Source organism: Empidonax traillii, unplaced genomic scaffold (assembly GCF_003031625.1).
Source record: "Empidonax traillii isolate 1590-97213 ecotype Southwest subspecies unplaced genomic scaffold, ASM303162v1 scaffold149:size904812, whole genome shotgun sequence".
Lineage (NCBI taxonomy): Eukaryota > Metazoa > Chordata > Aves > Passeriformes > Tyrannidae > Empidonax > Empidonax traillii.
In genome coordinates this window covers 85975-110832 of record NW_020955342.1, presented here as the reverse complement: position 1 = coordinate 110832, position 24858 = coordinate 85975, and the positions used below count along the sequence as shown (strand labels likewise).

Below are 24858 nucleotides of genomic sequence, written 5' to 3'. Positions count from 1 at the left end.
ATGCAAAGATCAAAGTGAAACAGGCACATGTGATTTTCACATGTGTCTGGTTAAAGGTAAATTAGAAAGCCAGGTCATTAAATTTGGGGGAGGGGAGGAAAAGTTGAACCACTGATTTTGTTGTCTTTTCATTCTCCCTCCCTCAGGGTAAAGCATAACCACTGTAAAATTTTAAATAAGCCACTTGGTCACAAGGGATTAATAACTTACCACACCATTAGCTGCTATGAAATAGTTAACGTTGCAGAAATCTGAAAAAAATAAATCCATCCCAGATTTGCCTCTTATCAGTGCACTTTCTATGAAGGTTCATTAGAGGAAAATCAGAGCAGTACCTTCTGTAGAGGTAATTGAATACATGGCAATCCATCAGGGCCAGAAAAGCTGCTTTTTGTGGATTCAGGACTAATTGTTCTGACAGAATTCTGCTTCAAATGTCTCTACAAAATTCTTCTCTGATTAAGCTAAGCTTCCTGCTATGGCATCCTACCACTTTTTCAACATAAATCCGTATCTTTTATGGTGCTAGAACCATAATCTTCATTTCAGCAATAATCTAAGCAGGCAGTAGTCTGTTAATAAAACTTAACCCTTGATGATACCACTCTACCGGTACCAACACAGAAGTACTCTTCCACACTTAAAACAGGGTTTTGAAGTTCGGTCTGACTTTCTATCCCTTAGCTCTAGGAAAAGGAAAGGGAACACTCAAAATACTCCTGTTGCTGGCCAACTGTATGCAGTTATCTAATGAATCAGCAGAAGTGAAGAACAGGCAGCTCAAAGCAGCCAGTAACAGAGAGCTGCATTTTGATAATCCAGTTGCTTATAGTCAATGCAGAAAACTGGGCACTACTGTGGGAAGCTGCACACACTGTAGCATTGCTCCTGCCCCTGGCTGTGAGAAAACCTAGGGTGATGCTAAGAAGTACCAACTAGAAGAAAAACATTTGCCTTGACTAGGATTAGCCGGCCGCAGAAAGCACTGGGCCCTCTCACCTGTTCTTCCTCTTCAATAGTTTCAGTGGCACCAGTTGCTCTTTTCTCCCTTTGGTTTTGTTGTTCCAGGCAAAATACTGCTGTAGCAGTGATAGGTTCTTTCAAGTGTGTACAGCCCTTTGGGCAAAGACTGTTCTGTGCGAAGTGTGGGAGATTTAAGGTTTTTTATGACTTGAGCACAGGAACACAAAGCAATGGCCTGTCAAACATGACAAGGGCAACACTTACAGCAGAAGCACTGAAAGAAGTTAAAAACCAAGAGGCCAGGATATACCAGTAAAATGAACTTTATTTCAAAGCTCATTAAAAAGCTTCACAATAACAGTAACAGAATTAGCACTTCCTTCATTTTATGTACCCCACATGAAAAATGTATTGTTTAGCAAGAGATGAAACGTAAGCGTTTCTGCATGCTACTAACACATTTCACCATCTTATCACCTGATACATACTTTGGACTGCAACAATCAAAAGCCTTAGGACAGAAGGATTTCTTCTGGAAAGTCCTTATAAATGGGACAGACACTGCCTTTTTCTGACATACCCAATCAGATGTCCAGACAAAAGAAAACTACCTTGGCATCTACAAATGCCTACGAGTGTTTTGATTACAACCTTTTGAAGGAGCAGTACATTTCAGAATAAGGGCTTCTTTTCATCTTTAGTGATGCAAATGGTTAAATACTGCACAGAAGCTTAGTATGAACTCACAATTCCACAGGAATCTGGAAGTTACCAAGGCAATTTTCCTTTTAGGATAGTCATGACCAACACTATTACTATTCTTCCTCCTGTAACACAACATATCCCAGACAAGTCTTAAGAAAGAAATATAAATAGTTTCCAAAACAATGCATTCCCACCCCCATCACATAGGAGAGCCAAAACTGTCATGGGATGAAATAACTTGCTGCAAGTGCAGTGGTTTAGTCCAGGTCCATGTTAATGGTGTTTTGATCATTCGGATGACATTCGCCATTTTGCTGAGGCATTTCTGAATTTTTGTCATCTTCTCCTATGTCTTCAGTTTTATAATCACTCCGTTCATTTAATGGGTTTTCTTCCTTAGGAGAGTCAACTTTTGGTTTTGGTTGTGTCACAACAGGCTCACAGACATTGTTCAATTCCTAAAAGAAGTGGAAAAGATGTGGTCAGAATATATATTAAGGAGCAACCAGCTTAACCAGTGTGAATAGTCCTGTGCCCAAAAGACTGTTTCAAACTTGCTTCTGTATTTGTTTCCCCTGAGTCCAAACTGACAAGTACTTACTGTACCCTGAAATAAATTAACTGATGTTCCACAGGCAAAGTTCAACTTCACATTTTGGATTTCACATGTTTTTTTTTTTAATTCTGTTTTTGACTACCAGAAAAACACTGAAAAACAACATGAGTTTTTAAGGTCACTGAACAGCATAAAATATCAATTAACTCCACTGGATTGTACACAGTATACTGGAGCTCATCTGCTTTCTGCTGAATCTTGTTATCTCCCTACTTTCTACCTGTTAAGAATACTAGAGCAGTAAGATGAAACTGGGGGAGACAAAGGGGACAGATACCAGTCTACCTTTAGCACCAACCTTTAATGATAGTTTATTAAAGTACTTACCTGTAGTTTTGCCTTAATTTCACTTGAATGCACAGCTGGATCCTGATCTAAGCTCTTCTTAGCCTGTGCACTCACAGCATTATTCATCCACTCTACCACTTCACTAACACACTTCTCTACTTTCATCATTTCCATCTCATCAATATGGATGTATTTCTCATCCTGCCCAAATACAAACATTTTATATTAGTTAATAATGTCATCAAGTTATGTCAACAAGGCTGTCGCTTATTTACAAATTCTAAATCTTTATTGATGGTCAAAATAAATAGATGCTGGCCACAAGCAAGATCTGTTACAGCAAGAGACAACAAGAAATTCAGATGTTAATATAAGGCTTCCTTTGCCCAATAAACAAAAATTTCAGTTCTCAGGGGGCACAGAAGCTTCACGAACAGGTCCTGCAGTAGAATTTAACATTCTTAGCAAGGCTGATAAAAAAAAAAAAAAAATCCCCTCCCCTCCTGGAGGGTCCACTTGGGCCCAAGGTACTTTAGACAGTGTGATTCTGATGTACGCGGAAAGGATCAAAGTTTTCAACTTCAGCATTCCCTACAATGCAACAGCTACACAATTAACTGATATCAGAAGGACCTACCCAGCAACACAAACTATGAATCCACATTTAGAATTCTTAAATAAAACCAAGTTTTAAATATGCTCTTTTCAATGATGCTACTTATTTAAGGACTGTGCAACACTACTAATTATTTCACCTAATACAACTTCATAACCTATAGCTGGGGGGACATAATTGTTTGCAATTGAGAGTTCCATTGAGATGCAACTCTCAGTCACTGTTGTGAGCTGCCCTATTCAAATTCTTTAAGTTGAAACCCAAAAAAGCAGATTTTCAGGCAGGAATGCTTATCAATAAAGCAATTTACAAGTGCCATTGAGAACAAACCAAAAAAACAACCCCCAAACACCCACATATTATAAAATTGGATCTTTTATTTTATCCACTATCCACTTTTACACTAATGCTTCTCACCATACAGTAATTCTCATTCCTGAGAGAACTGGAAGAGAAATAAATTTCTAAAAGGAGTGAAATTAGCTTTTAAAAGGTCAAGAATCTGACCATAAGTCTAACCCTCATCCTTTATAAAATGTCCTCTTTAGCCTTAAAACACTCAAAAGTATCAAGCAACTGAAAATGACACACTGAGTGAGATTTTTTTGAGTACTGGGAAACATTTGTGATGCTAAATTTATGACCTATATAAAGTAGGTTGCAGCTCATCTGAGAGTGAATTTGAAGCCTTTCCAGCCAATGAGCCTCACTGAAACACTGTGGTAAAAAAAAAAAAAGTACTCCAAGGCCACTTACTTTATTCCTGAATTCCCCAGCTATTGTAGCATAATACTGGAGCCTGTGTCCCAGTTCTTCTAATAGCTTTGGTCGTTCCTCTGCTTCTTGATAACGCATTTCAATTGGAGTACCTAATTTCTAGAAAAAGCAGTTCCTATGTCTTTATGTGATTCATTAACATTCCTTAAGGTTATTTTGTGCATTATTTTGGAAATTTTGCATTTTGGGCATATCAACAGACCTACCTTTAAATCCTCTAATTTTTCTATGTACACCTGTTTTGCTTCATCCTCACCTTCTTCATACAGCCAGCCTTCTGTCTCTGTTAGGAGTGCAGAGAACCCCTGCAGATCCTATGTGTCAATATAATTCAACACATCAAACATCAAAATACGCACCAATCAACTATGTTTGTCTTGCAATAGCAGGATACTGGTAAATACACACATTAATTCTTAACCTACAATATAAAAATTACATTTCTACTGCATCTTTTGCTTAATTAAGTCACTTAAAGCACATCAGCTTCTCAACTGAGAAACACAATCTACAACACAGGTATCATTTATAGCTTTCTGTCCTGCATTAGGCCAGTGTCTGGGGTGTAGCTCAAATTCATGGTTTTGGTTATGCGTTCAGCAGCACACCTTCCCCTTCTAGTCACCAATTTTATTGAAAACATTACTCCATTTGTGGCAAAATTTATTTTCAGGGATATGTATTTGCTAAGCTTAAACCTAATTCTGGATCAGTCACTGCTGTCATTCAAACAAGTTCTGGTTTTGCAGCTATTTCTAGGGTGGCTTTGAGTAAGCTTGACCAGGGTATACAAAACATATTTGGTATTATTATTTAAGGGAAGTTCCTGAAACCATAACCTACCTTTTCACAAACAAACTTTTCATATGGTCCAGACAGCTTGTCCCTAAACTCATATACATATTCCTCCACTGCATTCTTTGCATCATTTCTTTCTTTCTCCAGTTTATCTTGCATAATCATCTTTCCCTGTATGATCACAAAAAATATTTTAATTAAAAAATACCAGTGTTCAAACAACATCCTACAAAGAACAGCTCCTTGAAAATCTCCCAGAGGCTTTGGCTCACCTAATTGCTGGAATTCGCATTGCTATGCAGTAGACCCATCTGAAGAAATTTTAACAACAGTTCATACCAATCTGCGACGTCACTCATGGATCACTGCTCTGATACTAATTGTTATAAACAGCACTTCAGTCTTTCTGACAAACATTTGTAAGTTGTGTGTTACAAGTCAGACTGTATATTAGCTCACTGTAAACTGAGTTCACACTCCAGGGTTACAGTAAAAGAACAGAGGTTGCCTGGAAAAGCAGACAAATGATTCAAAACTGCACACAAGAAAGCAGTCCAAGCCACACTCTAACTCACCTCTGTTTCAATATACATATTGAGGAGATCTTTTCCTAACTGCCAAACCAAGTTAGCTTCAATGGGTAGTTCCACATTCTTCACTTTTATCTTGGGTTTTTTAGCTTCTGGGGGCTGATCACCTTTCTTCTCATTTGTCTGAGTTGGAAAGAAGAAAAAAAAGATAATTTTCCTGACTGCCTTCTAATGAACTAGCACTATGATGACAAGCATTCAGAGGAAGAACATACAAAGGCTTTTCCGTGTTCTTTCAATATTTCAAAATATACTCATGAGGCCCTTTCCTTTTGGGGATTCTACGTCCTATGCTAGTCTCCTTACAGTCTGTTTCACAGACAGTGAGTACTGAGCTACAAGAAGGATGTTTCTCAGATGTCTGATATCATGTGTTTGCAGGTTTTCCAGAAGTGTCCATCTGTAGCTTAGCACTTTGATGACGCTTACAGTGGTTAAGATTTTAACCCAAAATATTTTTCATCTTGTACAGATGAAAAACCACGAACCATTAACAATAACATGCAGACCTTTTTCACCTAGATTATTTCTTTTCAGGTGCATGAGTTCCTCATTCCAACTTTTCTCAGTAGGCCTAATAAGCCTGGCCTCTAACAGCTGTTTAACAAATTGAAAGTCTGCAACCTCAACAAACTAGCTGTACAACACTGCAGGAAGACAGGGAAGTGGTAGAGAGATATTTCTTGCAAGAATCCTTTTGAAACTCTGTACAGAATCATCACAAGATATAGACATGATTTTTCACAGTAATAAAGATATGAAAAAGGTTCCAAGCACCAAATTCCTTACTTTTTCCTGGAATATGTTACCATTTTAAAAGCCACCATTACAGAGCATAACATTTTCAACAGAGTTAAAGGGTCACTCACTTTCTTGACATCTGGGATTTTGTTTTCTTCAGAGGGAGGTTCTGATGAAGGGGGAGACTGTGACGTTTGTTGACCATCAGTTTGTACCTGGGACTGTGTTCCAGCCTCACTGTTCTCTTGCTGGATATTTTTCTGAAATGAAAGCCCAGGCACAAAGGATGTAGAAGGCATGTGCACGTGCATTTAACTATAGGGCACTTCTCTTCTGATGCACATATTGTCCAAAGTGCCCTACAAAGCATTCTGTGCACACGTAGAAACACAAACGCTTTAACTAACGGAGATACAGAGTAGGTGCGAGTTCAGAAGGACTTCATGAAAATGCTACCAGTGCCAAGCTTGCAGCAGGGTACTTGTGTGCATGTGTGCACATGCTACCACTTCCTCTTACAAAAAGTGGCTTTAATTTATTGAGTCATAGCTTTTAAGTTTTTTCCCCCCTCAGGAAACTTAAAACATCAAGTAAACTATAGCAATGTGTTCCCCTCTCCTTCAATGCTGTAGAAAACAATCCAGCTTTCCCTTTCGCAAAAAGGTTCAAAACACTTTACTAATACGAAGGATTACATACAAATCCTTTTAACACAAAGAGCACAGATGATTAACAATGCAAATCAAGTTTTCCTATTTGGAACAGTTGGTTAACTATGGCAGTTTTAAGTAATCCCACCCTCAAGCAACCCACCTGCTGCTATTTGACACTTTGCCCAAAAACTGATTTTGAAATCCACACACTTTCAAGATAGCATAAATTGTCTCCTGTTCTTATAAAGACATTTCCTGACAGCTATGCACATCTTAAAACTAATCTTCTTTCACTTCCACAGAAGTATTTTTCTTCCAGAGTATGTAACAACAGAACACACTTGGCACAGTAACGACATTCACACACAAGAAAAGTCAACTTACATCACTTAAATTGTCAATAGGCCTCTGGTCCTGAGATTCCATTTCAGTCTCAACACTGACATCTTCACACTCTTCACTTTTAACTGGTTCTACCATAGATGCAGTGGACACACTGAAAATGCCATGAGTATTGACACGGACTTTTACTTTGACTTTAGACTTCTCTCCATCTTTCTGGGCTGCCACATTCTGGATAACATACCTACCTAAAATCAGAAGAATCAATACTCACACAGTGGAACTAAATAGGTAATACTACAGAGCCAGGAAAACACCTTCCTTTTTCATAAACATACTTTTTCTAATATTTGATGAAGCCTCTGTGGTAATCTCATCGTCCCCAAACTGAAATAAATACTACCAGAAAAAAAAAAAAAAAAAGGCAACCAAAAAAAATTCAAACTCAATCAAAACCAAAGTACACTGCTTTTCAGCCAACTTTGTGTTACAAATCAAAAGGGATTGTGATTATTTTCATGAGCTAGTATAGGTTCACCTGACACTACTAATTCAGAATAAACACAAAATTGATTCTGTGTTACTAGTGGGCTGAAAGGCAAAGACTTAGTTTAACACCAGTGTTTAGTAGTATTTTTTTAATACAAGTTACTGCCCAGCATAGAAACAGTATTTCTAGAAGTGCTCTTTAATCCTGCTAACATCCATGCAAGTCTGCCAATATCTTTCTTCCCAAGGCAAAATCTAGTTGTTCTGTAACTACTGTAATACTTCAAAGAAGTGTTGCAAAACTAAAAGACAGACAAGTAGTTTAAATAATGTCCAGGGTGTCTGATTCTTTAACAGCAGACACTTTTCTACCTACTACGTGGTTATACATATGTTGCCAAAAGACTGACCTGGAGACTATGATGCTCATTTAGCTGCAAAGTACAAGTTCCCCGATTTCATCACAGGCCAGATATACACAGGCTTGCACACACCATTCAATCCTCTGTCTTGTAAATCGAGAAGTATTGGAGATGTGTGACTTGTCCTCCCTTTTGGTAGTCTCATGAGAACTATTAACTCACCCATTACTACTACTAGTAATTCTGTTCTGAGTGAAGAATTAATCAGCAAGTGAGCTGAAACCAGTCTGATCTTTACTTCTGTTCTTACAAGTTTTCAGAACAGCAGTTAAACAGCTTCTTGTTTGTTAAAGCCATATAAATTGAACACTCACAAATCCCACTATCAGTCTTGATGGTAAGGGTTAACAAAAGGGTTAACAAAAAAAGTTACTTCTGTAACTTCAAAATATTGTCATAGGAGCATAGAACAGCCTGAGTTGGAAGGGACCTTGAAAGATTGTCTAGTTCCAAACCCCTGCCATGGGCAGGGACATCTTCCACTAAACCAGATTGTTCAGGGCACCAATCCAACCTGGTCTTTAACACCTAGAGAGATGGGGGCATCCACAACTTCTCTGGGAAACCTGTTCCAGTGCTTCACCACCCTCACAGTGAAGAATTTTTCCTAATACGTGATCTAAACCTGTCCTATTGCAGTTTAAAGCCATTCCCCCTTGTCCTGTCACTACTTGCTCTTGCAAAAAGTCCCTCTCTGTTGTGCTGGTTTCCAAAACACATGGTAAGCATATATATACGTACAACATTTGATTGTACGTTTGGAACTCAAGAGCAATTATTTAATTGGCCTGTCATTACCAACACAGTCTTTTTCTAACCACATTATAAACTCTTTGTAAGTGTCAACACTGTCAAGTATTGCAATTTGTCAAAAAGTATGAAAGAGCTCCTTAGAAATGTTACATAGACAAATCAATACTGTAGTTTTGCAGTTGCTGCTATTTCAGGCTGCCTTGATTAAAAATTATTCAGCGTTATGTCAAGCCAGGAAGGTATAGGAAAAACCAATATCTAGTTATTCAAGATGTGTTTTTTTTATATGCAGGAGATATTTTGTGATTATTCCTAGCTTGCTTTAGTGATAAGCAGAAAAGAAGATTAAAAAAGTTATAGAATTATCTTTTGCAGTGATAACCCCATTCTAGTCCTAGGCATTTGTTTATTGTTTTCCCTCCTTTTTTTGGTCATATAACCATACTGCAACACACCATAGTTAAAGAACTGATTTGAGATCAAACAGTGAGAGACAAAACCACTTCCAGGACAATTACTTACCAATTTTCGACTCAGGATATGGTACTCCATTAGGATCAGAATAAAAAGCTTCTAACTCAAATGGACCTTTCCTATAGAACGTAAGAACCTTAGAGAAAGGTGCTGCATGATTTCTGCTGAAGACCTCGTGAACTCTGTAATTAAGGCACAAGTATGATTTTTAGCAGAGTATTTAGGCTGAAAGGCTTTGCTACAGGGTCAGAACTCTTCAGAGGAACATCACCATGTTTTGACACATACGATCTTCTGAACAATTTCAATAAAAATACTTCATTACTGTACTGCAAGGGAAAAAGACTACTGTTCTCAGATGTGATGGGAAATTGTCCTATTCCACTAATTTTCCATCTCAGAGGCAAGTAAGTTTAGATACAGTGACAGATTATCAGTACATCTCCAAAATTTGTTTCCTGCAAAGACATCTTTAACTTGGAATAGCGTAATTTGAATTGTAATTTTCACTCTTCCTCAGTCTCAAAGGGCTAATTATAGCCCTGTTAATTCCTTACTCATTTACTTTCCATGGCTCAGTTGAGAACCCTGACACCAGATTATTATTCATTCCTTAATATGGCAAAGACAAGCAGCATTACTTCACATTCTTTCTCTAAGGTCTGTCCCCTATTATGCCAGTCTAATTTCCAACTATGTTTTGTCTCCTAACTGTGGAAGATCTCATCTAGTAACCTAAATGTGAGAAAGTGAGAACTTAACCTAGAATGTGAACCCGTAGGCTGCCCTCAGAAGTATGTGACAAAACAATTAGGTTCTGCATCTCCACAAAAAACAGACATGAAAAGAAAAGGGTGAATTACAAGGAATATGAGTAAAGTAAGAACAGGTCCCTCTAGAACTATAATTTTTCCAAAAGTTGAACTTAGATGTCTTTACATCCTAGACAGCAACTGCATTTGCCACAGGCATGGCACAATTAATAGCAGAGAAATCAGTAAGACACTGCAACTGCAAGAAATTTCTCTTACAGAAGTTATATTCTTGCTAGGAGTTAAATTCTTGCTTCAGTCAGATAAATAGCATCCACATAAGCTCACAATATTTACATAGCACGTAACATTATTACTAAAACAGGAATCTCAGGTTTTGGGAACACCTTGTATAAAAACAGAAAGCCAGAAAAAAAAGTGGGATCAGGATCCAGTCATTGTTCTGGTTAATTTTGTATTCCAAAACCTGCCAACCCGATAAAGGCAATGCAAGACAACATATTAATTGGTACCTCATTTACTCACAATTTTTTTTTTTTAAATCTTTATATTTTAACATGTGAGGAACTATAGTTAAAATTTCCATTAAGATGGAAATAAATAAATCAAAATAAATAAGTTAAATAAAATGTCTATACAACCTCCACTGTCAACCATCTTTGGTACACAGTCTATGGGTTTTCTGCATCACAATGTCAAGATCCTAATTTAAATACAAGCAAGAACATTATCCTTAAGTTACAAAGGTCAAAAGCTTCACAGAACTGTAGTCTGAGCTACCTACCCTTCAGTGTCCTCTGCTTCAGTGTTCCACAACAGAGATATTGGAAATGGCGTAGCATCTGTCACAGAGAATTCTCTCACTTTAAAAGCTGGAGAAAGAATGGCACACTAAAAAAAAAGACATGCAATAAAGTTGGTTAACTGGTCCACTCCACTAGCCAACACAAGCAAGAGAACTATGCTGACTTTGCTAAAGCAGAACTAGGCAAACTGCTTGATTTCAATGCAGTATAATAAGAGACAACAAACTCTTACCAAAGTGTTTATACTGTGTTACCATGCCTTTTAGCCTCTTACTGTAGCTTGTGAACAAAGGTAACAGCCTAAGCAAATACCAGGACTGTAAAGAATGGAAATGCTGCATTGCTTAGTCCTAAAAGAAATGGTGCTTATCTTAAGGATCCTTCTTCCTTCCCTGAACACAACTGATTGCTAGTAATGGAAAGCAGTTAGAGAGATGGGGTAATGAAACAAGTCAAAGAGGGTGAAATAAGACAGTAGGTTAAAGGAGAAAAGAAAGGACACAATGAGTGGTTTGCTTCTAAAATGTAGTTCACTAGTTGGAGATTATAAAAATGGGAGGGAGACAGAATAAAAGTCTGTTTCACACTGATGGAAAGTTGGGTATCCAACGTGCAGTAGTTTGGGATCTCCACAGATAATTCTCATACCTTGTTGATTAAAAATATCTTTCAGCTTGACAACAACTTAAAATTTTTTGTATTAAAGATCAAAAGAACAGGATCTAGGGAAGAGCAGAGTGGGCTGCCTACAGAATACACCCAACATCGGGACTTTCAATACAGTTCTACATCAGAGAAGTACTCTGGACTTTTTAAACAGCATAACCCCATAAAAAGACCTAGGAAACATATATGTTCCCTTGCATAATTTAAAATGGAGCACTGCCGCCATTTTTTATAACTGCTTTGTTAATTCTTCACAGAAGTGATCAAGAAATATAACTTAAATTCATCAAGTGTTGCCAGTACTATACCTGCAGAGCACAGCCCCTAGCTATGGCTTCATCTGCATTCAATGTTGTACTGACATCCTTGCCAAAGAATTTAGCAATCCTCTCTTTGACAGCAGGAATGCGGGTTGCTCCTCCCACAATCTCTACAGCAGTTACATCTTCTACTTTCAGTTGTGTTTGTTCCATTAATGAAACCAGAGGCATCTCTATCCTTTGCAGCAGGTCAGCACACAATTCTTCAAATTGTGACCTAAGGAAAAAAACATGAAATTAACTAAAGAATGCTTGTCCCACTACATTTCCTAGTATTCTTGTTTCCAAACTGATGCTGACTAGGTTTGTTGTCTTCACACTGTGAAGAGACTTAAAGCTGAACTCCTGTGAGGAGGTTGAAGTGGCAACTGTAGACAAGGTAGTGCATAAACAGCTGCTTTTCCTAAGCCACTATCAATGTAGTTATTTACGATAAAGGTATCGTTTGGGCAGCTGCTCTATATATGCCTTTTAGCAGAGGTTACAGATAAGAAATCAGAAAACACTGATACTTCCTTTACAATGAAACCATTGCCTAAATGTTGGTGGAAACTGAAAAAACAACCCCCACCACTCTTGGCAGTAGTTACAGAACTAACAAATGAAGTCGTGCCTCGTGAGCATCTGCAAGAGACAGACAGACGCATATTTCATTTACACTCGGGCCATAATTAAGTCGTCCCTCATAAGCACTGTTTCTGTCCTCTATTCCTCAAACCAATATCCACAGTACAATAAGAACAGAAAAAAAGGAACAAGGCTGCAATTATTGCTATCTTAAGAGCAGTATGGGATTTCGGTTACCTAAAATATGCAGAAGGCCTAAATATGCAGCCAATCACCCCAGTCTGCATGCACTAATCCATGGTTTTAAGAACATGTCATTCTACAAAAAGAATCCAAGCTTCTTATGCATGCATTATTGCACTGAAACATCACTCAGGTAGCTGAACATTCCATTTCACAGCCTCAGATACTGCAGCATTACAAAAATACTACAGACGTTCAGCACTTACATCTAATTTTAGCACAGTAAATTTCTTCTTAAGATGGAAAGAAACACTTGTCTAAAAAAATCTGGCCACCAAAGCAAATGCCTGTCTTGTACAGAACTCACCTGTTCATTTTTCCAGATACATCAGTATCATTCATGAAACACTCAATATTTAGGGGAATGTCTGTGCTATTTGAACTCATGAGTTTCTTCAGTTTCTCACATTCCTGATACAGACGAAGAAGAGCTCGAACTTTGGATTTTGGATCTAGTTTGTACTTTGATTTTATTTCTGCACAAAAATAATCTACGAGCTTTCCATCAAAGTTCCTCCCGCCTAGGAAAGGGTCAAATGCTGTGCCAAGTACCTGGTTTAAAAGAACAGAATTATTTAGTCTTACACTCAGTAAAATCAAAAGGAATATCAATCTTCCAATATGAGTAAGCCTTTCCTTCAAAAAACTGCTGAGGACAGGTCAGCCTATCTTCCAAGGTACAGGCTTTAAGTACTTCATTTAACCATGTCAGCCAAAAATTGCTCTTCACTTTTACAGTGGGACTAAGACTAAGTAACTAGGTGACAATCCTAATTATTCAACATTTTAATCCATACACACATTCATTTACGTTAAAAAAAATAAATTGTAGTAGTTGTATTATGTATCTTACATTTGTATATTGCAAGGAATTTACAAGCTCTGTTTGAAACCATCGTAATGAAATGAAGGACACTGATGCAAACCTTCATCTTTTGACTTGTTGACACTTGCCATGCATTAACTTATTTCAGAATCTAAAGAACAAGGCAGATTTGCAGGCTATTTAATTCTAATATCTTATAAATCCTTTTATTTTCATTTAATCTTACTACCTTTAGTTTGCTCTTGTTGAATGCACAGGCTGATACTTGAAATGCAGAATGTCCCATATCAACAAACACAACTATCCGCGGCTTCTCCTCAGGAGCTGGAAGGTCTTGTTTATAAATTCCATAATTTAGAGCCACTGCAAAAGAAGTCAGATATTACCCATGCCATCTCTAGTGAGTTTCAAAACACATCCCTGTGATATTAAGCTATAGGATCCAAAGCATCAAGACAAATTCAGACATACACCTATGCAAGGTTTTACCTCCATGGAAGCTTTATTCCATTAAGTTGCAGGATCTGAGAAGCAGAACATTCTCCCTCAGTCGTGTATTTGCTAAGTGTTTGTGTGGTTTTTCGCTTTGCTTAGTAATCAAAAGCATAACACATTTTAACAAAACCCAAACTCAGTTTTGTATTTACAGTCAATATCTCCTAGGCAGGAAGGTTTTGTCTGAGAGTTGTATAAATGGTCAGCAGAGCTGCATGTGTGTGTCTTAAAACCACAGTTATACTGAAAAAAGCCTTGGAAATCATGAGGTGGTGATGCTTAATCAAGGAACTTCCTTTCAGAGTGCCTAAATCCCACACCTGTGGATCTGGGCAGTAAACTAAATGAACAAGTACTCCAGGCATATGCTGTGACTCCTAAATAAGTGCTCAGGGAGATAACTATCACTGAAGCTTGATGTTGTCTACACCTTCACACAGAAGACATTAAACTAAGAAAAGAGCAATAAGTTTTTCAAATGTTTTTGTCTCATGTTTGATTTTTCAAGTCAGCCCTTTTTCTTGGAGTAATCAAATGCACCCTCTATCCCACTTGTCATCTACAGAAATTGCACTTTTACCCTGCTTACCTGCTGTCATGTCATTCATCAATCTAAGACAATTTAAGCCAACAATCTGAGCTGCATCTAGAAGGGACCTCCTTTCAGCATCTGTGAAAAATGATGGAACCTGAAAAGAGCAGGTGAGAACAGGAAGTTATTTCCAGAAAATGAATCATCACAATGTTTATTTGAAAGCATTAGTTTTAAAATTGTATCTATTCTTTCTCTTTGAGGAAGACCCTTGCTCACTGCAAGCCTCTAAAATGCAACTACCATACCAAATTGAGACTTAACTATTCTGTTCAATCGAAGATGGAATTAAGCAAGCATCAGCTAGTTTACATGAGCACACACTGGAAAGAAACAAGTGAGGTATTTGTATACAAGTGCTAAGAACCTTAAGTACTGGGACAATATTTGAAATTGGGTATTATTGAGACAGACATGGAATACCTTAATCAGAATTAGCAGCTGTACTCCTGTCCAAAAAAGTAAAGAGGAAGGTAAAAAATATACAGTGATATTACAGATATGAGAGATGCAAAGAAATAACAAATAAAGAGAATCTATTTTGACTGAAATTACTTTAGGCAGGAAGTGGTAAGAAACTGAAGGAATATGTTGTTGAAAATTTTTTACGCTTCTCTAGCATTGGGATTGGACAGTGACTTCTGATGTCCTCAGGGACACATGAAGAACTAGCTTTCCAGGTATCGACTGGAGAATAAACATTTCTAATAATAACAGAGCTAAATATTCCTAGATGCAACATGAGACAGACTTGTTCCAAAAGTCACTGAGAACAGAGCCAGGTGTCCTTTCATACTCAGGGCTTTGCAATGGAATGACTGTTATTGATTCAAGGCCATTTTCTTAGCAGTCATAAAATTGAAAACAAACAAACAAACAAACAAACAAACAAAAAACAAACCCCAAAACTTGCTAAAAAGATGAACAAAACAGGACAGAAACTAAGGTTTTCAGTTGCCAAAAGGCAAACTTTGATTAACAAATTGTTTATCAAAGTTGTTACCAAATTGTTTTGAATTTAAGGAAAAAACAAGTATATGTATTTACTTTAATGAGTAATTAGGATGCTTAGTCATGGAAACAAGCTGTAGTAAAAGGGTATATACCTGGATGCCAGAAACATTGTGGGTCCAAAGGTTCAGACATTTCCAAGAGAATGAGTTCAAGAAGTGAGTCAGGGTCTGGAATATGGAAGCAGCCCTGGGATTTCTTTAAGTCAAAAGCTCTAAAGCTAGTTAGGATTAATCTCTTTTTAAGTGCTTAGCAGAGTTCTTTTTCACTCTACATGAATAGAAACAAAATGCCCTCAATAGCTGAAGTTAAAAGACATAACGTTCCTGTGCACTACAATTACTTACAGAAATAACACAGTCTGTTACTGGCTTTTTCAGGTTACTTTCTGCAGTCTCCTTTAATTTAGTCAATAGCATAGCTGAAATCTGTTCCACACTGAAGATGTGCTCCTCGTCCATGTACATGACCTAGATGGAAAAGGTAAAATAATTCCATTAGTTCAACTGAAGGAAAAATTACTGAACATTTTTTGATACACGGCTGGCTAATACTCTATCAATCATGACATGCTTAATTATTTTATTATAGAGCTTCACTTTACAGTTTAATTTCCCAGTTGAGTGTTTACAGAAGCAATAATTCCATTCTCACATTCTTAAAAGATCACAAACTGTATCAACTCTATAGATGATAGGAATGGCTAGGAAATGGTCAAAAGTAACACAAGTTTAAAATGTGACTGAAGCTAGACATGGTCACACACTATTAAGTAAAAACCTAAAAATAGCCAGTAATTTTCAAACTACTGCCAAATGCAAAAAAAAACCATCCAGAACTGATTGCTGGCTATTCTCCCTTCGCATTTTTATCCTTCTGCTCAAACACATGAAGAGTCTCTGCAAGGAAGAACTGTGCAACACAGCTCACCTATGCACATAAAACAATTAATAGCTAAAGATGAAGCTCAGCAAAAAGTTTATTTATTGCTCTCTTACCAAAAAAAATACTATTGAATCACCATTTTTCTGTGCAATAGAATACATGGCAGTGATGAAGTGAAGGAACATGTTACAACTGATTCTTGAAAGTAGTGCTTGCCTTTTATTCATCTCAGTACAATTTGGGAGAAAAGTAAGGATTTTGGTTTTAATAGAAAAATTCTTCTTCAAATATCCCATATTTAAACTGAATGTTACTGAATCAATTATTAAAACTTTTTAACCACAGTTAAATAGAAAAGCACTACGTTGTTCTCCAAACAACCTGAGAAAAATAAGAGAACATCAAATAGCAGTGTTCTCCCAATACTAGACTTCCTCAAAGTAAAAGACTCCTACACCCACTAATTAAAGGAAACCAATAATTTGCATTTAAATTTATCTGTTAGCCTCGCAAGTCACAAACAGCAGAAGAAAAAGCATCTACTCTTTTGTAAAGCCTAGCTACTTTTCCAGTCAGAATTCTTTCTAATGTTTAATCTCTTCTGTGATCTATTCATTACCTAGGACTGATCTATTTTGAAGTTTTGAGGCACCAGTTCAAGCTAGGGGCTTCACTAATGAAGCAACATCCTTTGTTATGCCAGCAGGGCTTCATTAGCAATAATTTTATATACTCTGTAAATGGATACAATGTTATGAACTGCAGCTGACATTGTATCAGAAAATTCTTTGAAATGTAAGCAAGAGCCCAACCTGCAATGTGGCACAAACTGGTTTTCAACAGTTGTCTGCAAGTATCTTACTCCAGGCAATCCACTAATGATACACGTGTCACTCATTTATAGCAACTATTCTAAAGAAAAGTTCTGACTACGTTATGAGGAATTTGTAACCACATAATTAGACTGCTGCAACACATTTCACACAGGAGTGACAGAAAGGTTAATACTTCGAAGTAACACCATACGACCTTGTAATAGTCTTCGCAGTTCTTCTGCTAGTATGTTTGAGTTGGACATGCAATTTACCAACAGAGAAGCTTGCATTTCAGCAATTACTTGTAAATGAGCTTTAATTGGACAGTTAACATCCGCTATTTAAAGATGAAGCTGTCTATTCATATAAGAGTTCTTCTTTAACAGAAAAAGTAAAAAACCTTCTAGGGTAATTAAAAGAAATTGATACTTTCATGACTAGGTGCTGAAATATAAGATTTCAGATTTAGCTGTAACACTTAGATACACCGCAAATTTACCTTTACTCCAACTCCACCGTTCTTCATGGGAACCAAATCATAGCTCAACTTTTCTTTTTCCTTCTGAACAAAAGGATCATTAAATGCACGGCCATGGAATCTCTTGAAGTTAGATACAGTGTTGTGGGCATGAGTAATTTGCTGTAAAGAAATACAGGGTATTTAGAAATCCACTCTTGTTCAGCCTGCAATGTACAATGCTGTTCTGTATGCCCCCAAGCGCAGGTCAAGTTTTCAGACAACCACCTGCTCCCTTGTCACAGCTGTTTCTTTTAACACCAGTAATTACTATCTGGTACTTTTTAACAGCTCATTACTACAGAAGACTATATGAGTTAAACAAAGACTGGCAGACCATTATTTATTAAGGATTATAAAAGTATCTCTGAAACCTTGATGCAACCTAGTGAGCAATAACATGATCTGCAGTGACTACTACTTTGGTCAGTTAATTCAGAATCAGAGAATTATTTAAATTGGAAAAGGCCTTTCAAATCATTGAGTCCAAACATTTACCAAACACAGCCAAGTGCACCAATGTCCCAAAATGCCACATCCACACACCTTTTAAGTACTTCCAGGGATGGGGACTCTACCACTTTCCTGGACAGCCTGTTCAAATACTTGACAATCCTTTTGGTGAAAAAATTTTTCCTAATACCCAAGCTAAACCTCTCGTAGTGCAATTTGAGGCCGTTTCCTCTTGCCCTATTGCTTGTTACTTAGGAGATGAGACTGGCCTCCACCTCCTTTCAGGTAGCTGCAGAGAGCAGTAAGGTCTTCCCTGACCCTCCTTTTCTCCAGGATAAACAACACTAGCTCCCCATGCTACTTCTAATAAGGCTTGTGCTCCAGACCCTTCACCAGCTCTGTTGCTCTTCTCTGGACACACTGCAGAACTTCAGTGTCCTTCCCAAACTGAGGGGCCCAGAACTCTGTGAACACAGTACTCGAGGTGTGGCCTCACCAGTGCCCAGTACAGGGGGACAGTCAGTCCCCTGCTCCTGCTGGCCACACTATTGCTGACACAGGCCAGGATGCCATTTGCCTTGCTGGCCACCTAGGCACACTGCTGGCTCATGTTCAGCTGCTGTCAATCAGCACTCCCAGGTCCTTTTCCACCAGGCACCTTTTCGACCCACTCTTCTCCCAGTCTGTAGTGCTACAGGGGGTTGTTGAGACTCAAGTGCAGGACCCAGCACTCAGCCTTATTAGACCTCATACAACTGGTCTCAGCCCTTCGATCCAATCTGTGCCCTTCAATCCAGTCTGTCCAGGTCCCTCTGAAGAGCCATCCTAACCTCCAGCAGATCAACATTCCCACCCAACTTGGCTTCACCTCCAAACTGACTGAGGGTGCACACATCATTAGTGAGTGGCCACTAGCTGGATTTAACTCCATTTACCACCACATTCTGGGCCTGGCTATCCAGACAGTTTTTTTACCCAACTAATAGTACAGTCCAGCGGTGCCAATCATCCTAACTATGCCATAGTTTTATTGCTGCACAACAGCATCCTGCTCTTCCTCTTTGTTGCTCATGCTGCAGGCATTGATGAAGATGCACTTCAGTTGGGCTATTAATCCCAACACTTTTTGGAGGGGAGCACCCTAATTCCTATGTGACTACTCTCAAGTGCTTCTGTGGTTTCTAACCCATCAATAATAGCCCTTGTGTCATTGCTGCCACATGGATCTCCATCCCCTACCTCCACTGAGACAGCAGACTGAAGGACCTCACTAGCACACCATCCCTCAAACACTAGCGTGGTGCCCCCAGGCTTATCTCTAGCAAACCTGGTTTTATCCCTTTCCTTTCCAAACCTAATGTAAAGCTCTATCAGTAACCCCTGCTAACTCCTGGACAGAGATCCTTTTCCCCATCTGAGACAGGTGTACCCCATCTGTTGTCAGCAGCTCTGCTGTCATGTAAACTGACCCACAATCAAAAACCTCAAACTCTGCTATTGATACCAGGCTCAGAGCCAGATATTGGTCTGCTGGCTCTTCCTGTCTCTTCCCACATTTCCTGAAACTGGAAGGACAGAGGAAAACACATCATTACTTGGGTTCCTGATCCCTTAACCTGCTTTCCCAAAGCCCTGAAGTCTCTCCTGATTGTTCCCAGACTTCTGGATGCAATGTCACCACTTTCAACCTGAAAAAACAATAATGGATAGTAATCCGAGGGCCATACCAAGGTAGGAATTTGGACTCTGGGGAAGCAGCAGACTTCTCTAAGAAGTAGTTCCAACCAGCATATTGGGCCTTCTGTTCCCTTCAGAAGGGAGTCTCCTATGCCAATAACCTCTCTTTTTTTCTTTATGGAAGCAGTTTTGACATAGACCAGCTTAACCTGGGAGACAGCTCCATGCAGGATGAACCACCATCCTTGTTATTATTCAGTTCCACTTGCCGTTAAGCCAGGGCATTTGGGGAGGTGGGGCATTCACAGAAGAGATGTGGCCAGGAACTTGTCACCACTACCCCTATCCCTTTAAGTCACTGCGTTCAGATAGGTGGAGAGGAGGGTAAGGAATCCTCTCTATCATGTGTCCTGTCTGCCTCCCAGGCCTGTCCCAAGGAAGGCAGGGTGCAATTCCAGTATTTCATCTCTCTTGCACTCTGATACATCTCAGCTTACTTATCTCCTCCTGGAGCTCTGTCACTAAGTGGATGAGTTCCTCTATCTGGGTGCACTCCCACAGCTGTGCTCACAGCTTCCACCTGGTACTGGCACAAGAGCAGGGCTCACCCTGCAGGTGGCACCTGGGTGACAGCACGTTCCCGCCAGAGCTGTCTGGGCAGCTGTGTCAGTCGTGTTGGGTGTGGAGCTTAGCAAAGCCATGGCTTTCTGCCAGGTGATACCGTTGCTCCCTGGTCGACCTAGCACAGCTCCACAGCAGCTTTCTCTGCAAACTGCTGCGCCACACCCTGGTCACAACTGCCCCCTAAGGGCTTATTTTATATTTGCGAGCTACTCCTGTTGCTGCTCCTGGCCCCACTTAGGTCCCATCAGCCACTGCCGCTCAAGCTGCAGGCTCCTGGCAGGTCTTGGCTCCCTGTGAGGTTCCCCCACTCCAGGAAACCCCCCACTGTGCACAGCACTGGAGTACTCTGCCACTGATCGTGCCAGCAACCAGAGCCACTACCTTGGCAACAGAGGGACAGAATTTAGATGAAATTCAAATGATTCAGGATAGAAACCAGCTTCACAAGTAGTTGCAATGTTTGTAAATTGGTACTCCAACCCCAGCCACTGCACCTCCACTTTAAACCTCGTTTACATTAAGTGCAAGCAACTGCTTCTGTGCTTGTGAAGTGTCAAGCTTAAGTGTTCCCATACATTTCAATACTTACCTTTTCCCTCCTCTTGCACTACCTTTAAATCACTTTACCACATCATTTCCTTGTCCATGTTCACCTAGCAGCAACTCATTCTGGCATCAGACTGATGAAGAATATAGTGCACAGACAACACCAAAAAACTTGAAACTTTTTTTGATAACAACATCAGCTGGAAGTATATGCTAAACTACAATGCAAGCTCCCCACTACACAAATGACCTAAAGAAGCATTCGTTATCAGGAATGCAAAGCACAACAGAAACTAGACAACTAGACCTGTCTAAAAGTGATACTGCAAGAACCTAATTGTAAATTAATTCTATTCTATTGCAGAGAAATTATAAAAGTGCATTGTTCTCTGCAGGACAGATTTAAGTAGGCACAGACTATATAGCAACTCAAATGCTGATCATACCAAGGAAGATTTCTAGCATTCACTACCCTCAAAGGAAAGCATCAGTTCCTTGTTGCATGTAAAATTTTCCATCATGAAATGGAAGAATTTGAACTACATCTTATATTAGAAAACTATGCAACTAGGACAGTTCTCCTACAGAAAAGCTCCCTGACAAAAAAGGAGGCTGTACCCCTACTAACAAACAGTAAATTTCAGAGAGCTGTGTGTGGAAAAATGTCACATTTGAATTCCCTACTGAGAATTATCCTTGATTTATTCCAATCACCAAACAGTGCTCAGCAATTAATAGTAAGAGCACGAGTTAGGACAGGCCAAAAATCATGCCAGGAACTATTCCAGTACTTTAATGCAATCGAGTATGTAGGTTCCCTATGATTGTTGCCCAGCATCATTTCATTTATTTGTATACCCACAACTTGAGAGTACTTTAATGCTACGTAATTCACAGCTGTATTGCTGAAGAACACAGAAACAAGAATTATTACCATGTAGTGGACAGAGAACCACAAACACTCTGGTAGCTTTTATAGCCTAATTTAGAATTAACCTGGAAGCCTTTTCTAAGAGAACAATCTTCGGATATTTTTAGCGTAATTGTATGCCATTAGGTCTGTAGCATGTTTTAATATCTTCCTGCTTAGTCACAATTAAGAAAGCTGAGAATTATGGTCTGTTAACTAACATACTGTTGTCATCTCTGATGCTACCAGATTTAGCTAAAGGTAAGAGAAATTCTCCGAAAATTTGCTCCAGCAGCCGATGCTCAAATATTAAAGAGAGCATCTTTGAGCTCTCTCACACATAATCACATTATAGAAGTCAGTCAAAAGCTCAGGGTTTGGGTTTTTTTTGTTTGTTTGTTTGTTTTTTTGGTGGGATTTTTTGTTGGTTTGCTTTGTTTTGATTGCCTTTTTTTAATCTAGAAAACTCATTCAAATGAAAAGCATCATTATACTCCTTAAGTAGCAGCTATACCTAGGACACCAAAAATGCATCTCTTCATTGTCCATGTAAAGAAACTTCTACATTTACAAAAGAAACAATTTACATCTCAGGTCATCAGCCAAACTGGACCACTTACAGCATGAGAAACAATTGATCCATCATATTTTATATTTTAAGTATCGTTTTCTTTTCTTCTGGCAAAAATGTTTACCTTCAACTGCTAACTGGACAACCAAGCATGAAAGAGTCAATACAGAAACATCATACAGGTTAGTCTGAAAGTAACTGAAGTCACAGGTGTTCATCACTGCAAATACACACTTGTAAATGCAATCTGAGAGATGGCATCTACTTCACTTTCAGCTTGCTTCATGCTCTCCACAGCATTTATTGAAATAATCTAACAATACTGAAACATGCTCAAGAATACATAGGTTCAGACCACTTGCCATTTTGAGTAGCAACTCATTTTTGCACACTGATGAAACATAGTAGTTTCTAACGTAATAGTGGAAACAGTCAACTAAACAAAAGCAATGCTAAACTGAAACTTAATGAAAAAAACACAAACATAGGTATTTACTTTATTACTGCAAATGTTAACCCATAACTGAGAGAATACATGTGTTTGTGAAGATGTAAACTATTTTATTACCTCAGCTGTTCAAAATTAGGAGGGGAGATATTACAGTGGAAAAGAGCCTCCTTTAGTGCTCTCTCCATGGAAACCCACTGCAGTCCTTTTACCACATGAGAGATATGCACAGGCCAGTGGAGGCTGCATGCTTGATCTCCACCGGCAGCAGTTATGTAATGGCACAAAATACCTAAGGATTTATTTAACCATTACATTTCATTATTCTGAGACTTGCTGGAATCAAGCTCTCCTTCTAAACTGAAAATACGACTTTAATGAAGAATACATTCAATCTTTCAGAGCACCTCAATCAAAAAAAAAAACAAGAACAAACAACCAACCCCCAAATATGACTTCAAAACCAGAGGCATTTACTGTACAGTGAATCTAAAGGTACCTAAATAGCTTTAAGAATCTAAGACAAACTGCTCCTTTTACAACTAGTTTTAAGAAACTATATGCAACGTTTAAAACATTACCCTTCAAATGCAAGGAAATCCTACATACAGCTGTTAGAAAATGAAACCAAATGACCTTAAGCTGTCAGAAAAGCAACATGTTCAACTGGAAAATATGAACATTAATGAAAGAGAGAGCAGTAACATTCTAGTACAAACATCCTACATTTTTCCGAAGAAAGGATGGCACCACAGTGCAGCATTTCTAAAATAAAAGACTAAACAAGGAAAACGAAGTTGTTTGGTTTTAACTATACCCAGCCCACTCTCTTTACACTGGTACTTCAACAGGAAATTACCTACCTGGTTTTTAGCCGCAACACCAATAGCTCTGTTTTTGGATCCAAACGAAACCACCGATCTGGAAAGAACAACAGGCTAATTAACTCAGTACTGACAACAAACACGACTGAGAACTGTCACAGATACATCTCGTACTACTTCAAATAAAACACCAAAGTCTTTCCGTTGAAGTACCGTTCCTCCAGCTTGCAGTAAAAAAACTACAGCAAGACTTTTATCCATCCTTAAGCCTTGGCTCGAATCCAGGACTTCTCACAACAGCTTATCAAAACGCTAAAACAGGATGATCACAATTCAGAGCTCACATCCAGGCTACACCCTACCCGTCTGTGCACGGCTCCTTCCAACTTTGCCGCTAACTCCCGCTTTCGGCTTTCCATACCCGACCTCTGACTAAGGGAGAGCTGCTCAGGAGCAGGTGGCAGAGTTCATCCGGCCGCAGCGTGCGAGTGTGTTCCCCCCCCCGTCTCATTTAACCCGGGCTGCCACAGCGGGGACTCCCAGCCCGCCGCGCCGCGCCCCGAGCAGCCTCCGCACCGCTCTCCATCCCCGGGGCAGTGCCCAAGGGATCCGCTCCAGCCCCGGCTGCGGGCTGGGGGCGCACAGGGACACACAGCGGGGTCGCCGCCCGGCCCCGCCGCCCTGCACCTGCCCCCCACCGGCAGCCCCCGGGGGCCCGTGCGGAGGCGGCGAGCGCCGGGGAAAGCGCCAGCCCCACACAGCGGGCACCCCCCCACCCCGCGCCGGGAAACTTCCAGCACCTTCCTCCGCCGCGGGCGCTCCGCCGGGCACGGACCGGCGCCCGCCCGGCCCCGCCGCCCGCTCAGCCCCGCGCCCCTCACTACTCACGGCGTGCAGCGGTCGCTGAACTCGTTGGCCACGGTCTCGATGCCGCCGGCCCGCGCCACGGCGATGTAGCAGCTCTGGAAGCCCAGGTCAAAGCCCACCACGGCCATGGCCCCAGCGCCAGGGGAAGGCCCCCGCTGTGCTCCCGGCTGGCTCCCGGCGCTGCTGCGGCCGGCG

The 24858-nt window shown here is 39.7% G+C and overlaps 1 protein-coding gene across 2 annotated transcripts; it reads right to left on the bottom strand.

Annotated features, from left to right (window-relative positions):
• Nucleotides 1-1270: 1270 nt before the first annotated feature.
• On the bottom strand, nucleotides 1271-24858 carry HSPH1 (heat shock protein family H (Hsp110) member 1). Of its 2 annotated transcripts, XM_027884572.1 has the most exons (18): nucleotides 24685-24857; nucleotides 23836-23893; nucleotides 17726-17866; nucleotides 15874-15996; nucleotides 14513-14612; nucleotides 13658-13791; nucleotides 12910-13154; nucleotides 11781-12009; nucleotides 10785-10891; nucleotides 9276-9409; nucleotides 7132-7337; nucleotides 6223-6354; nucleotides 5339-5476; nucleotides 4809-4934; nucleotides 4172-4279; nucleotides 3945-4064; nucleotides 2612-2773; nucleotides 1271-2126 (listed from the first exon to the last, which is right to left on the bottom strand). In XM_027884572.1, exons 1-18 carry the CDS (start codon nucleotides 24789-24791, stop codon nucleotides 1926-1928), a joined length of 2571 nt encoding a protein of 856 aa, XP_027740373.1. In that variant the 5' UTR covers nucleotides 24792-24857; the 3' UTR covers nucleotides 1271-1925. The 2 variants fall into 2 exon arrangements, with proteins under 2 accessions (XP_027740373.1, XP_027740374.1); XM_027884573.1 differs by lacking the exon at nucleotides 6223-6354 and having other exon boundaries at nucleotides 24685-24858.

Bases quoted from the DNA above. Each gene is read 5' to 3' on its own strand.
- HSPH1 (XM_027884572.1), bottom strand. From the start codon at position 24,791: ATGGCCGTGGTGGGCTTTGACCTGGGCTTCCAGAGCTGCTACATCGCC. The intron at 13,155-13,657 runs GTAGTAAGATTA...CTTTTAAACCAG, and splicing joins TCAACAAGAGCAAACTAAAG to GTACTTGGCACAGCATTTGA. The intron at 10,892-11,780 runs GTATAGTACTGG...CTTTTTTTTTAG, and splicing joins CTAGGGGCTGTGCTCTGCAG to TGTGCCATTCTTTCTCCAGC.